Source organism: Synchiropus splendidus, chromosome 12, assembly GCF_027744825.2.
Source record: "Synchiropus splendidus isolate RoL2022-P1 chromosome 12, RoL_Sspl_1.0, whole genome shotgun sequence".
Taxonomy (NCBI): domain Eukaryota; kingdom Metazoa; phylum Chordata; class Actinopteri; order Syngnathiformes; family Callionymidae; genus Synchiropus; species Synchiropus splendidus.
The window spans coordinates 7273907-7289142 of NC_071345.1; the positions used below are offsets into that span (position 1 = coordinate 7273907).

Genomic DNA, 15236 nt, shown 5'->3' on the forward strand with positions numbered 1-15236 from the left:
CCTTTTTCAGTTTAGAACAACACACAAATCGATTACTGCCTTAATATCCGACATTTCACTCCAGGGCGGAGAAAAAACGAACCAAACAAACATTATTAGGGCCACTCTCAGGCTCTTACGACCACAACGGAAATTGGATGTCTGCGAACTTTTTCACACCTACCCGTCATGTTGGATATCAGCCACTAGAGGGTGTAGTTTCATTCAGGTCCACAGAGTTTTAAGGCAGGGTGACGCGCGACCCTGAAACCTACACTCGTCAATCAGGAAAACCCCAGGATCATCTGCGGCCTGCGGAAGTCGAAACACAAATCAGCGTGTATCCCTCAGAATTTTGCTTATGAACGTCCCTACCACATCGATATCGTTCCAGTTTAATTGTACATGAGTAATTATTCCTTTAACATGATCAAAAGTTGAATATTTTAGCGTATGTTCCATCACTGTCAGCTTGTCAGAAGTCCGTGAACAAAACATGTGTTCACGGCGAATTATTAATTATCACCAACACAAAACAATGTTCATTCTCTATCATAACAGTACAGGCCGTGTTATTTCACGTAAAATTAAAGCAACACCATCCAGGCGACTAGCGGCTAAGCTAACAACATAGCAGCAGCACTTGGGGAAACCCTTCAGCTCCACTGCTTTAAAAGCGTTACTCACCATATAACGAAGAACACCCAGCCTCCCGACTGTCGAGCATGTACGTAGTTATTAATAACCATTAGGCACTCATAGAGATGAATTCATATCAACACGTTTGCGACAAAGCCACCGTTTCTTATTCTCAAGTCACCGGCTGTTTAAGTCCGACTCTATGAATCAGCCGCCAGGGATGCTTCACCATACGAGACTTGTCAGTGTCACAAGTTTTGGGAGGAACAGTAAATACGGAAATTATTATTATTATTATTATTATTATTATTATTATCGTCATTGCTGCTGTTGTTTTTATTTATTACATTAGTTAACATGATAATAATAATATCCAGACTTGTCTTTGACAAGATAATGTTTTTAATTTATCTTTCTTTTTTGTGGCGGTAATATTAGGAAGTGCTTGATATCATATTAAAAATCTCAAATGATGAGAAAACATAAACGGTAAATTACGTAGCTTCGGTAAAGTATATGATGTGTCTCATGTTCTCTTCACGCATTATAATTCTATAACCAACCTTATCCTGTTCTGTGTCTTTCCAGTTAATTCAATGGGACTATAATAGATTTCATACCAAAATACTAATAATAGATTATGTATACAAAATTAGCCCTCTGAATTTCAGTCAGGGAAGGACATATACAACATCAAATTGAAACAATTGAAGTGACAAGGGTGGGATTCGAACCCATCCATGGATGAGCGGTCCGGCACCTTAACCACTCACAAACTATTAAAAATGAAATAACTTTTTGTTGTTTGTTTTACCAAGATGAATGATGTCCACCTGCATCAGTATATATTAAAATTAGTTTATGGACCATTAAGCTTACATATGCATTCATATGTATGTATGTATGTATGCATTCAAGAAGGATGGGATTCAAACCCATGCATGCAGAGCCCAATGGATTAGCAGTCCATCGCCTTAACCACTCAGCCACCTTGTCTTTTTACACCGTGTTTCCAGTGTGATCCTGTGAATTCATATTATGGCTTGTAGCTTACAGTTCAACTAAAATTTTGTGATACACTCCTAGTGAATCTCTTTCTTAACAGAAACTTTCATGTGAAATGTTTCAACAGTTCATCGCCTTAACCGCTCGGACACCTTGTCTTTTTACACTGTGTTTCCAGTGTGATCCTGTGAATTCATATTATGGCTTGTAGCTTACAGTTCAACTAAACAAATTTTGTGATACACTCCTGGTGAATCTCTTTGTTAACAGAAACTTTCATGTGAAATGTTTTAGCAGTCCATCGCCTTAACCGCTCGGCCACCTTGTCATCTCATATCACAGTTTCAAATGTGATCCTTAGGAATTCACATTATAGTTGGTGGTATTTGTGATACATCAAAGCCCATGAAATTGGAATTGAATCATAGCAAAGATCGCTATAGATGAGTACTTGACTTGACTTTCTATTTATTCACCAGAATTCTTATTTTCAAAACTGTCCATATCATTAGCTCATATGATTTTGAACTGCGAAACGACATGACATGTTTTGGGGAAAATATAACAAAGTAGAACTATTCCTCACCGAGCACCCTATCCTTGCATTAGTCACCAGCCACTTTGTCCCAGAAGAATTGTATTTATTTTTCTTTGCTTGAGAGAATTTACCCTGGTCTTGTGCTTTGCTCACAATCACTGGTCACTGTCACACACACTTCAACTACACAAATAGATCCTCGTGTCCGGCATAAGTGAAACACTTGGCAGGCACGTAGCCGGAAGGGTCGGCGCCTTGTGCTGGTTTACTTTAAGAACATATAATAATCCTGTAATTACAGGATGGTCAACACAGGCGGCCCTAATACCAACAACCAGGACGATAGTGATGTATGCACAGACCTGCCATAAAAGAGGACTCAAACAGAAGGAACATCTAAACGCTACCTTTAACTTTCCAGTTCCATTTAATTAAAAACGGCTTTGGCACGTGCTGCTCATGTGATTGATCTCCGCTGGTGTGGTATCAGTTATGGCTGAGCTAATGGCCTTAAAGCTGGCTGCTATTTAAGGAAGCACAGTAATCAGCAGCCCAGGTCTGAGCGACTTGCTCAAGGTGGGACAGATGGGAACACATTAGATCAGCCGATGCAGCTTTGTGCAATGCCTGGACACAATTAGCAAAGCATGTCTGAAAAACTTTAACCAGCTTATGAGCACAGAGACCACAGTGTTAATGCAGCTATCGGCCAATGGAATCAGTTCTCCTCTAGTCTTTTATTCTATTATTAATATTAACCGCCATCATTTTTAGCAAGAGCAGAGTAAACCAAGAGTATGACCATTATTATATGCTGCCTTGCTATTTCAGTTGTTTATGAGACATTAATATGGACCTCATTTGACAACAGAAACGACAAGGTTATGGTTGTCTTATATATTCATATCCAAGTCATAAGCCCGCTAAGAGAAAACATAAAGCACAACCGCCTTAACAACTCGGTTATGGTTGTCTTATATATTCATATCCAAGTCATCAGCCGCTAGGAGAAAACATAAAGCACAACCTTGCACAAGGAAGAACCAGTAGGTTTGATTCCAGCCTGATGCAACTCTTGGACTAGAGCTTCTTCACTCTGGTTTCCTCCCACGGTTCACACACTAACAGAGCTAAATAACAATTTTAAATTGTCAGTGGTCATCTGTCTATATGAGACCTGTGAAAGAATAGAGTGCAGTCCAGGGTGGCCCCCGCCTCCTGCCCTCGGTAGCTTGGATTCAGTGGTGGGTGAATGGTGAATTTCACAACATAAATGAGGCCTGCTCACACAAAAAGTCGTGGATGTTTTATTATAACAGTAGAATTGCAAAACATGCCATATTTGTGACACCAATCTGTTATCTGCAACAAAGTTTACATCATTTACACATGAACTCCATCTTAACAATAGCATTAACTCCAAAAGGTGTGAATTAGGTTCCATTTTTTGTGTTCCAAACATCATTCATTGCATGCTTGTCGCACCAGAAGGTGTTTCCAGCTATCTGGAAGTGTTAAATACATCTGAGTGTTAATAAAATTCTCAGCGTCACTCTACCTCCACTGACTTGAGCCTAACAGGCTAGTAGGAGCGGCTGCTTACTAATAATCCTCTTTGCGCTCATCGCTGCTCCAGTTCAGCTCCGTGGCAATTATTGACTTCATTTCAAAAGAGTCCAGGTGGTGTCCTGAAATTCAGCCAAAACAACCCTCCTCCATCTTGGTTGGACTATACCTCAGGCTTTTTTTTTTTGGAGTTAACCTGGACGACTGCTTTTTATTATGTTCAAGGATCCCTCTCGTGGAGCCTTTTCTCACTTTTTTAAATGATGGAAGAATCAAGCATGGGGACAATTATGGAATATGAGGAATGGACAAAGAGTTTTCCAAAGATTACGGCTAACTCACGCGTCATAACAAAGCTTCTGATGGTTGAGGTATTCAATCCAGAGCTCAAGTCAAGGTAAATATCTGACAGTATATATCGCTACCCTCCAAAACAGCAGCCGCAAAAGCTCCTACTTCAAATGTTGTTGAGAAAAGCAGCAAAACAAAACTTGTTTTCTGAGAACTTCAGCTTGTTTTCATGTGAGTTCACCTCAATGTCCTTTGACTTTCAACGTTGACCGCATTATATTATTAGAGCATGAGATTATGTTTTTCATGAGTAGTGATTTTGAAGGTGGTGTTTGGCAGGAATATTAGACGGTGTGGACGGTGGGCGTGTGGAATAGCAGGAGCCCAAACCACCTGGAGGAGTTTAACTCCGGGCATTAACCAGCTCAGGTCTAAATCGGGCACACAGATAATTTGTTGGAAAGCTGCCTTTCTTCTGGCATACATTGTGTGTCAGCACGTGGGGCATGGCTCTTTGCCACAGGACACATTTTGTTCCCAATCTTTTCATTCCGTTTGTCAACACAGTCCATGATAACGTTGCAATCAGATGTTGGTGCTCAGTGACTGCTCTTCAGTGAAACCAGTTTAACCGACTGTCAAATGAAGAAGATCATTCTTCAAGCAAATACGTTGCATTCCTGCCCAATGAAGTGAATTGGAGATGCTCTTGGAGATGAAACAAATTCTGTTATGTGCGACCTCTTTCCTCAGTTTGGATCAGCAGGCTCAGGAAATCTTGTCTTCAACTGCTGAATCAGACTTGGGAAAGGTGCGGTTACCTGTCTGCTTTCACCATTAGCTTTTATTATTAGTTAATATATTTCTGTGTATTTCTTCAACGTTAAAAACATTTTATTAATGATCGCAAAATCATTTCTTTCTGGTTGTTTTTTTCACCTAATAATTAATGTTACATCACATTCATATAATGAATAATTAACCTTTTTATGATTTATATTCCCTCATATTCATTGATATTTTTTGAATAAAGATTGTATTTACCTTCCTTTATTGATCATATTAAATAGCAATTAAGTGTGCTTTTTTCTGAGATCATTTTTTTGGAAGAAGTAAAAAAGTACAAATTCATTTTCCACCTTACTCATTGATGTATGAATGATTTTTAATCATAACAGTTCTTTTAATTTGAAACATTTTGTCTCTTTCACTCCTGATTCATTTTATTTTCTATATATAATTTAATAATGCAACTACTAAAACAACTGCAATTGCCCACAACCGTGCTCAACTGTCAACGGCAAGATTAGTACATTTCATCTGGCTTCAATTGAGATGTTCACCAGAGATTTAACTACCCCACCTAATCCTTTTGCGCCCCCCACGTTCTCCTCCCTAACACTCTCTTTCAAACAAGAGGGATGTGAGATTCAGTTATGCAAGACGTTGTACAGTAGCAGTTGTTGGAACCACTTATGAACACTGGTGATTGAGTCTTCAAACTAACCACTCGCGCTGTGTTGGATCCAGCTGTTTCCTGGTCTGAGACGAACGTCTGAGCTCAGCTCATGTCGCCATCATGGTGACCTTTTCCGAGACGACGGAGATGTCTCCGATGGAGCTGCATGAACCAACCTGCCTGCCAGTGACGTTGTCGCCGGGACTTCGACGTAAAAAAATGCTGTGGCAAAACGCTGTGAAACACATTATCATCCAGCAGGAGTTAAACGCCCAGGTGAGTGATCATGAGACAATTCAGGAACATCCACCGAAAACAACTGCTGTGATGAATTTGACATCTACACAGGTCGGTGTGGAGCCCGCCAGCAAAATCTTTGTGACTGACGCGTACATGCAGGAGATCAACCGACAGATCAGAAGCAAGGCCTCAAGAGGAGTGACAAAACGGCGTTCCTCCTCATTTCGAATCCATCCATCTCACAGTCGTGGTTCCACCAGCACACGCAACAGTGTTGGGGGTTATTTTGCTGACTATGCCAGCGACGCTGACTTCTTCGTGCAGTGGGGCCGCACCATACGAGGCATTCACATCCCGACTCTAAGACACACCTTTAAATCCAAAGACCTGGAGAGACTCTACCAGCAGTACTCCTCGCACCAAAGGCGTAACTCCTTAGCCGTCACCAATGTGATCGACGCGGTGGCCAAGCTGCACATCCTGGTTCTGTACCTGGCCTTGGCTCCTGAGGAGGTCACGGATACCTACCGCTGCTCGATGACTGGGATTTTCATGGTTCTAGCCGTTGCTCTGTGCATCATTGTACTAACCTGTAAGGACTTAATGTCGCCAAGGTGGCTTCGTTATGCTGGCATGGTAAGCTGGATGTCCCAGACAGTGCAGGTGCTGGGTAGATTGGTGTACGGACTGGAAATAGACCCATCCTGGTACGTCCTCTTCACACTGTTTGCCACTTACACTTTGTTGCCGTTACCTCTGCTGTGGGCCATGTTTGCTGGATCGTTCACCACACTGTTGCACCTGCTGGTGGAAGTCACCTACTACTACAACGATGCTGTTTTTACAAGAAAGGTGAGTCCTGAGGTTCAAACCTTAATATTTCTTTCTTCGGATACTTAAGTGCTTTGTTTTTGGGATGCAGGTGGTTGCCAAAAGTCTGCTCTATCTGGGTATGAACACAGCTGGATTTTTCATTCACTACCTGACCGATCACGCTCAGAGGCAGGTGTTCCTGGAAACAAGGCGCTGCATTGAAGGGCGCCTCAAACTAGAACAAGAGAACCAGCGACAGGTGAGGAGCAAACCACCGAGTAGATTTGTAGACAAGAGAAAATGGACCTGAGATGCTAAACACAGTTAAATTCCAATTATGGAAACAGTCCTGACCAAAGCCTTGACTGGTCTTTTGAAGGTTTCACTCAAACTTTTGGAGGTACATGAGGCAGTACAAGAACAATCAGCAGTCATGTATTTATTTTCTACACACAACAAGAGGCTAAGTTTAGGATCATGCCCCTTGCGGGGAAATTTGTCAAGACGCATTGCAGGACATAGAGGAAACAAATCTATGACTTTTGGCTGTTGGTCAACACTTCACTCTTCATTTTCTTTGGGCATCTCCAACAAGGCTTTCCCACAGCATCCTTCTCCACCTTAACCTAGCTTGCACATCCCCCTAGACCTCATTTACTCAGTGTTTGTCACCGAAATTCTTTATCCAATACTGTCTATCTTCTCCACATGAATAAATACTGCATACATTAACTGTAATCCCAGAAAACATCCATTTATCTTTGCAGAAAAGGACACATCTAACAGTGGTGTCTGAACATTTTGGATACAATTTTCCTGACTAGCTAGTTTGACCCATTAAAAGTATCCAACTATACAGTGTAATGTAGTAATAATATGCATAAATAAGTCAGTCCAGACATACACAGAAGCTTTTCCTCTCTCCACCTAGGAGCGTCTGGTTCTCTCAATCCTGCCACGATTTGTTGCCTTGGAGATGATTGCAGACATGAGCTCAATGGAAGATGAACTCAATCCGCAAGAATTCCACAAGATTTATATTCATCAGTACAAAAATGTCAGGTAGGCGAGTAGAGGTTGCAGGTTTGATGCGAGTATTAGACGTGAGATTTACTTTAAAATTAAAGCTGATTCATATACTTCCTTTCACAGCATCCTGTTTGCAGACATCAAGGGCTTCACGCTCTTGTCCATGAACTTATCTGCTCAAGAATTGGTCCGAACCCTTAATGAGCTTTTTGGCCGCTTCGACCACCTGGCAGAGGTGAATGATCTCTTCATTTGAGTGTAGTCTGTGCTTAACTTCACATCTGTAAAACTATTTGTCCTTCTTCTATGGCAGGAACATCAATGCCTGCGGATTAAAATTTTAGGAGACTGCTACTATTGTGTTTCTGGAGTCCCTGAGCCTCAGCGCGCCCATGCTCGCCATTGTGTGGAGATGGGGTTAGCGATGATCAACACCATCAGGTAAGGCCTTTACTCCAGCTGTTATATATTCAAGTATTTTGGTAAGAGCTTCAACTGTGCAAAGTATGACTTTAAGGGACCCTCTTGCAATGGAGGCCCATTATGAAAAGACAATACCAACACATCCACTATTAACTTAAGTTTGACATGTCCGAAGCACAATTTGTGTCACACCATAATATGATACTTAAAAGTATCATATTGGGGCTCCACATCTCATATACTGAATAAAAATGAATTACTCACCGAGCCTTCAAATTTCTCTCAGGTGAATTTTTTTTCTTCCAATCTCAAAAAAAAAAAATGTTTTGAAAAACATTTCATTGGTTGCTTTATTTGTATTTATGTTGACCTTTCCACCTTAAGCGCCATTGATACTTGACATACAAATCTATTTAGGCAAAAAATTGAATAAATCTAGGACTTTAAAAATATTTATTGTTTTAATCTAGATTTTTACATGATTCATAATTAAAATTATTATACACATACAATAATATATAATCATGTATCTATTGAAAATGGAAAATAACTGAAATAGATGGGAAACTTACAGATTACAAAAAATGGTTTGAATCTTCATTCTCTTATTTGTTGGTGGATTTTTGGAGCTGCTTTATTTTTTAAGATTGTGGTTATCTCATCTTGCATATGTCTTCCCAAGTCATAGAGATGAAGATACCTAACGCTAGCTAAGTATCTAGACTGTAACCTCTTTAGTAAAGTCATCGTGTTATGTTCTGCACACCAGAGCTGTGAGGAAGCAGCTGAACTTTGACATGGACATGAGGATCGGCATCCACTCCGGTTCCGTGCTCTGTGGTGTGCTGGGCTTGCAGAAGTGGCAGTTTGATGTCTGGTCATGGGACGTGGGTATTGCTAACATGCTGGAAGCCGGAGGGATACCAGGGTGAGCGTTTTTGTCTTGTCAAAAAAAAAAATCAGTCGTTCAATAAACAAGGTTCATACTGTATATTCTCATATCTGCCCCGTTTTTTAAAAATACCAGGCGAATTCACATCTCAAAAGCTACTCTGAATTGTCTCGGTGGCATCTACAAGACTGAAGAGGGTCATGGAGGGGACCGCAACGAGTTCCTCAGGCGGCACAACATCGACACCTTCCTCATCTGTCCTGATGAGGAAATCAACAAAGACGACCACCCTGAAGCTCCGAAGCACAAGAAAACCAGCCACAGCTGGAGTCCAGAAATCCCCTTTGGAAATGCTATTGATATGAACAGTGTAGGTTTTGCAGTAGCGTCATCCATGCTCGAAAAACGGCTAAAAAAAATCTCTCACAATTATAGATACTGGCCTCCTTTACAAATGGCTCACTCCCAAACATATGGCAGTCTGCTTCCCGGGAAATAAACAAACGAATCAAACACGCTATTGAGGTGAGAAGCAGCGAGCGGATGCACCAGGAGCACATCACTCCACTGACACTGGTGTTCAAGGACAGGCACATCGAGGACAAGGTACTGACACGCTCAGGAGGCTCTTCACTGACATATTAAAGTGCTAAATCCTTTTGTTGTCAGTTTTCCCAGATGAGAGATGAAATGTTCAACTCCAACTTGTTCTGCTCCTTCATCCTGCTCCTCTTCCTCATGGCGGCCCAAGCGGTGATCCCCGCGCCCAGGTAGGGCAGCATGTCAGCCTCCATCTGCTCCTGAGATACCATTCCAACATTCTGTCCTTCGAGTTCCTCTTTAATTAGATGTCATCGGTTCGGCTGCTCTGGATTAGTGGGTGACCATCACAGATGGATGAGAGCAGCTAGGGTTGATTAAAAGTAGTGGAGAGTAGCGATTGACCAGCCAAGTCAACAGAGCTTTATCCACAACAACATCACTGGAGTTATTGAGATTAAAAAGAAGGTACAGAAGCGAGAAAAAACCTTGGCAGAACATGAATATAACGTCTAACATCCTCCCACAACTGGGAAATCGGCTAATAAAACTGCAATCTTTGGGATGTGGATGGATACATTCTCTCCATGACCAATCCTATTGCTGTAAATCCCCAATAAGAACAAGGCTTACTTTAGCTTGATGGCATCAAATGGACTCATGACACCATTTGTGTACTAGTCCTAGACTTTCATTCTTGGTTTTCAGACCAAACAAGCGTTTCATCTTCCAAGATATCATTAAAATAAGCTGGTTTAACTGAATAAAACATCTATATTGCAGGTTTTTCCCTGCAGTTTTCCAGTTTGCAGTCTTTCTCTTGGCCTACTTGTTGTTGCTGCTGCTGGCTCTGGCGGAGGAGTTCAAGTGGGCCCCTCTGGCCCTGCAGCAGTGCTGCTGCTGGATTCACGAGAACAACAGCGCACGCACCATGCTCACCCTCGCCGCCATAATCATCAACTTTGCATTGGCCTGCACGGACACGGTACGACATCATGCACTGAAATTGTTAGACGAGAACTCACAGCACTAAGAAGGCAAATAGAAAACATGGCTGGTGTCAAGTTAAAGACTGTCAAACCATGGGAGGTTAAACATTTAAAGGGAGGCTTCGGGGCGAGCACAGGCCGGGTGGGATGGGTCACAGGGCTGGAGTTAGTTTGAGAAGGAAGCTTTATAAGACAGCAGAGGTCACTGCTAAGATGTTTGGTCTCGAGTCAGGAGCTCAGTAGACAGAAAGTAGAGTTAGACGAGTCTTTGATGACGAGTCGTAGATGAAGATACTGAGGTTGTCTTGGGGAGTGACTTCAAAGGACGGAAGAATAAGGAGTACATCAGGGGGGAAAGTTTGGTCTCACCTCCTTTATCTGCTTGTTTATATTAGATAATACAACCCGGGGTTAATGGGAAATAAGGGAGTGTTTTGATGGTCAATTTCCTTTCTTGATTTCCTTCTTTTGTTATGCTCAGATTTGGTGCATAATCTCAGACTTGAACATGGATGCTGGAAAAGCCACGGCGGAGTCAACATCGAGGGCGCTGAGTGTCTGCTCCTACCCCGAGGTAAAGTCTGATGAGATCTAGATTTTAACCTGCACAGGATGCTGTTGAAGCTAGCTACATTTTAGACTGAACATTTGTCCATGAGCGCAGCAAGTAAACAGATGTGAAGAGCACTAAAGCAAGGATCCCTTCGAGAAGGGATTGATGAAAATGAAACTTTGCTCACTGTTGAAGAGCTCAGTCATACATGTTCTCTACCTGTGTTATTGTTGGTATATTGTCAGAAGTCATCATGTCTTCTTTGCTTATTCAACCGACCAGGTCTTCGTCCTGAGTGGTGTGATCGCCATGGTGACCTGTGCAGTGTTTCTCCGTCTGAACTCGCTGCTGAAGCTAGCGGTGTTGCTCCTGGCAGTACTGCTCTACACCTACCTCATCCACCTGTCCTTCCTGTCTCTGACGCAATACGATATGACGCAGAGGTCAGCAGCTACATTTTGTTCTGACGGCACAAACATTATATCATACATCTTCACTCCGGATTAGGTCGCACTACATCAGAAGGAAAGGAATCACCATCCTTCTCATGGGAATGTTTATAGTTTCAGTCTTCTACAACGGACGACAGGTACTGTGACTGTTTTAAAGTCGTTTTTTTTCTCTGTAAATTTGAGATCTGCTCTAACTGTGTCCTGAACATTGCAGTGGGAGGCCACTGCCAGACTGGACTTCCTGTGGCGTTTGCAGGCTCAGCAGGAAGTGGAAGACATGAGGGACCTACGAGAACATAATGAATGTCTGCTGCATAACATTTTGCCGGTGCATGTGGCTCGACACTTCCTGGAGCGCAGCAAGAATGATGAGGTTCTGAAGCATATTCATTTAGTATTTAATTCAACTGATCATCATTAGATTTTTTTTAACTACATTTTCCATTTTTATATATGTGTATACATTTTTTAAACTATTTATAAAGGAAGAATAACATTAAAGAAGAAAATGATTTTGATAAATATAAAAAAGTGATATCTTTGTGTTTTTAAATATGCTGTTCCAAAAAAATTAAGTTCCTAAATAAAAACTATGCCGAAAATAGTTGGTGTCAAAAACCTGAACAATATGATTAACCAATAATTTATTCAGGGTGATGAAACATCAGCAAGATTTACGATAATACATGGAAAAAACATTCACAGAACATGCCTAAACATTCATAAAAATGTGAACATATTGATAATAATAATGGAAATGATTATATTTCAAACTGAGCCGAAGTGAAATATTTATTCTGATCTTTCCAGGAGCTCTACTCTCAGTCCTACGATGAAGTGGGTGTGATGTTCGCATCCATTGCTGGGTTTGACGAATACTTCGAGCAGATGGAGATCAACCACGAAGGTGTTGACTGTCTACGACTGCTCAATGAGATTATCGCTGGATTTGATGAAGTAAGTTTTGCACATGCCAAATGAAAGTTAAGTGCAAACTAAACTATTATACTTGAATGAAAAATTGCACTTGAGGATTAACTCTATGTTTAAAATGTGATGAATTTCTAACAGCTACTGGAGGAGTCATATTTCCACTATGTGGAGAAGATCAAGACCATCGGGAGCTGTTACATGGCTGCATCTGGTTTAGCTCCGGACAAACAGGTGCTCTGACCAGTACTTGCTGGGTTCACTCTTGTGGAAGCTTATGTTTGTTCTAGCTACAACTAAATGGGAATGTGTATGTCAATTTTCTGTCTCTATATGGACCTGTTGCCTCCCTCTCACTACGTTCAGCTAGGACAGGCTGCAGTCACTTACGATCTCATTAAAGGAAAAACAATAAAATGAATAAACAAATATATGAATAAAAACAAAATGAATTATACTCATGCATTTCTTATTTTGGACCGCACACACGCAACATAGTATAGTTCTGAGGCACGTATGGGCTGTTAATGTTTCCATTAGGATAAATAAAATAATATATGAAGAGTCCTGCGAATATACACAAAAATATTTTTAAAGGAAGGAAAATCTGTTACAAAAAGCAAGCAAATGTAATGTGCCAAATAAATGGATGTTTTGTTGTTTTCCCAACATGTGTCTTGCTCTACCAGTCATCTATGGAAGAGTGGAACCACCTGAGCGAGCTGGTTCTGTTCGCACTGGCGATGCAAGAGACCTTGAGAGAGATTAACAGGCATTCAGCCAAGAACTTCCAGTTGCGTGTTGGTAGGTGACAAAGGGCATGACCTCTACACACCTGCATGTTACACTCAAACCATTTGGAGGACACAGTGGATTATCTTTAAGCAAAAATAGCAGCTCACCTCCCATCTCCACAGGCATCGCTCACGGGCCTGTGGTGGCCGGGGTCATCGGCGCCACCAAGCCACAGTACGACATCTGGGGGTCGACGGTGAACTTGGCCAGTCGTATGGACAGCACGGGTGTGAGTGGACGCATTCAAGTGCCGGAGGCCACGCGGAGGATCCTGGCGGAGTGGGGTTTTGTCTTAGAGCTGCGAGGAGAAATTTTCATCAAGGGGGTGCGTCAATCAATGACTAACAGTTTCAAAAATTTTATTTATTCCACCTGCAAGGCTATAATCACATCTGAAGTTCCTATTTCAGTTCAACGGAGTCACACCTGTTCGTCTTTGACAACAGTGATGGATTCCAGATGTCATTCTGTTTTTGCAGGTGAGCGAGAGTAAAGGGAAAGTGAGGACGTATTTCATCAGCACCATCCGCAGTAAAAGGGCAAACATTTCATCCAACGATGGACGTATGGGAGGAAGGACAGGAGGACGGATGACGCTGGCAGGAGTTGTTTTCGGTCTCGTCCAAGCAAGACAGAAGGAGAGAATGAGAGAGAATAACGGGGGGTTTGTTCTGACGCCGTGTTCCCTTCAGTGCTAATACCAAGGAGGACTGATCGTCACAGAGGATACACTCAAGCCATCCATGACTCTGTCCTTCTCCTACCTACTTCTATCTCAACATCTGCCATATTATTTTCTTAAGACTGTATAGTCTTGTTTTGTTCTTTTTTTACTCAAGTATTTTGCTGTACTCCAGCAAGACTTAGCCAAAACAGAATACCTCATCACAACCAGGTGAACCTCTGATAGATGTCCAATGGCCTGTATTGATAACCATTTTATGTTTTATATGACTGTATACTTCATTCTGTCAATGGTTTTCAACCCATGACTTGAGCTGATATAGAGTTTTCCTCAACATTTTTACAGATACTTTGTGTTTACTGTTTCACTCACTTGCTAAAATTAAGAAAACACCTGAGAATTTATTTATGAATTACTGATTAAAATTAACATTGTAAGGTCAACATGTTGAAGGATATTTTGATGTAGGCATTGTTATATTTGTCAACCTAAAACAGTTAGTCCTGACTAATAATGAGACAAAGAAATTGACATGAACGTGTGTTTAGAGAGACTAAATATGGCCATTACTTATGTGGTCTATCTATTAATATGATTAAAAAGTATTTCACGCTTTTAATGAGAATGAAGGTTAGATTGCAAAGCAAGAATTTGTATATCAGCAGCCAAAGTAGATTGCCAGTATTTTCCCAATAATTGAGGAAAAATGTATTCGTTTTAATTTACTTGAGCAGTTTTACTAAACTAGGGGGCAGCTACTTGTTACTGTATGAAACAGTATTATATCATAGTAATTCATTTTGAATTTCCATGCAACTGTTCAGTTGAAATAAACTTGCCAAAAACAACCTTGAAGTGTGTCGTTAAAAATAAAAATAAACATGTATTACCTTTGTGTACACATGTTAATTAATAAGGTATACATTTAAATGTTGAATAATTCACTGATTTACTCTCATTTTACAGATGTGATTAAACGACAAAAAAAACAAAAAACAGCAGACTGATTTTTCCAAGCATATGTATGTCCTTCTTGCCTGAAATTATGACGCTCCCATCTTAAAGTCGTGTTTATGACGATGCAAACAGCGCGTCAATGATTTCAGCGGTTACGCTGAAGAACCGAAGAACGAATTATCTGAACTCGATTATTTCTGGCTGCTTCAATCGCGGGTATTCTTCTAGACCTGCCCAGTGATCTTCAATGGTAAGGAAGATATATCACTCTGCATGACAAACGAAAACGGTCACATGTTCCATCACGCACAAAACCTCTCACGCACAACTTCTTCCTTAAAATATTGTATAAATTATAACAGTAGAGTCCTTACTGTGTTAAACATATTCGATTATCTTTTTTTAATCACAATATCTAGGTCAATAAACATACCTTTATGTTTGTTTGAGCAAATTAGAAG

General features: G+C 41.0%; 1 protein-coding gene across 1 annotated transcript; it reads left to right on the plus strand.

Moving 5' to 3' along the window:
• The first annotated feature begins 3777 nt into the window (after positions 1-3777).
• Positions 3778-14763, plus strand: si:dkey-206f10.1 (adenylate cyclase type 8). The gene is made up of 21 exons (XM_053881634.1): positions 3778-4124; positions 5549-5753; positions 5826-6569; positions 6640-6789; positions 7462-7592; positions 7683-7794; positions 7873-8000; positions 8752-8910; positions 9010-9244; positions 9310-9480; positions 9544-9644; positions 10198-10399; positions 10885-10977; positions 11239-11399; positions 11464-11545; positions 11623-11781; positions 12219-12365; positions 12480-12572; positions 13028-13142; positions 13256-13458; positions 13613-14763. The coding sequence occupies exons 2-21, from the start codon at positions 5598-5600 to the stop codon at positions 13829-13831; spliced, it is 3561 nt and encodes a 1186-aa protein (XP_053737609.1). The 5' UTR covers positions 3778-4124; positions 5549-5597; the 3' UTR covers positions 13832-14763.
• Positions 14764-15236: the final 473 nt, after the last annotated feature.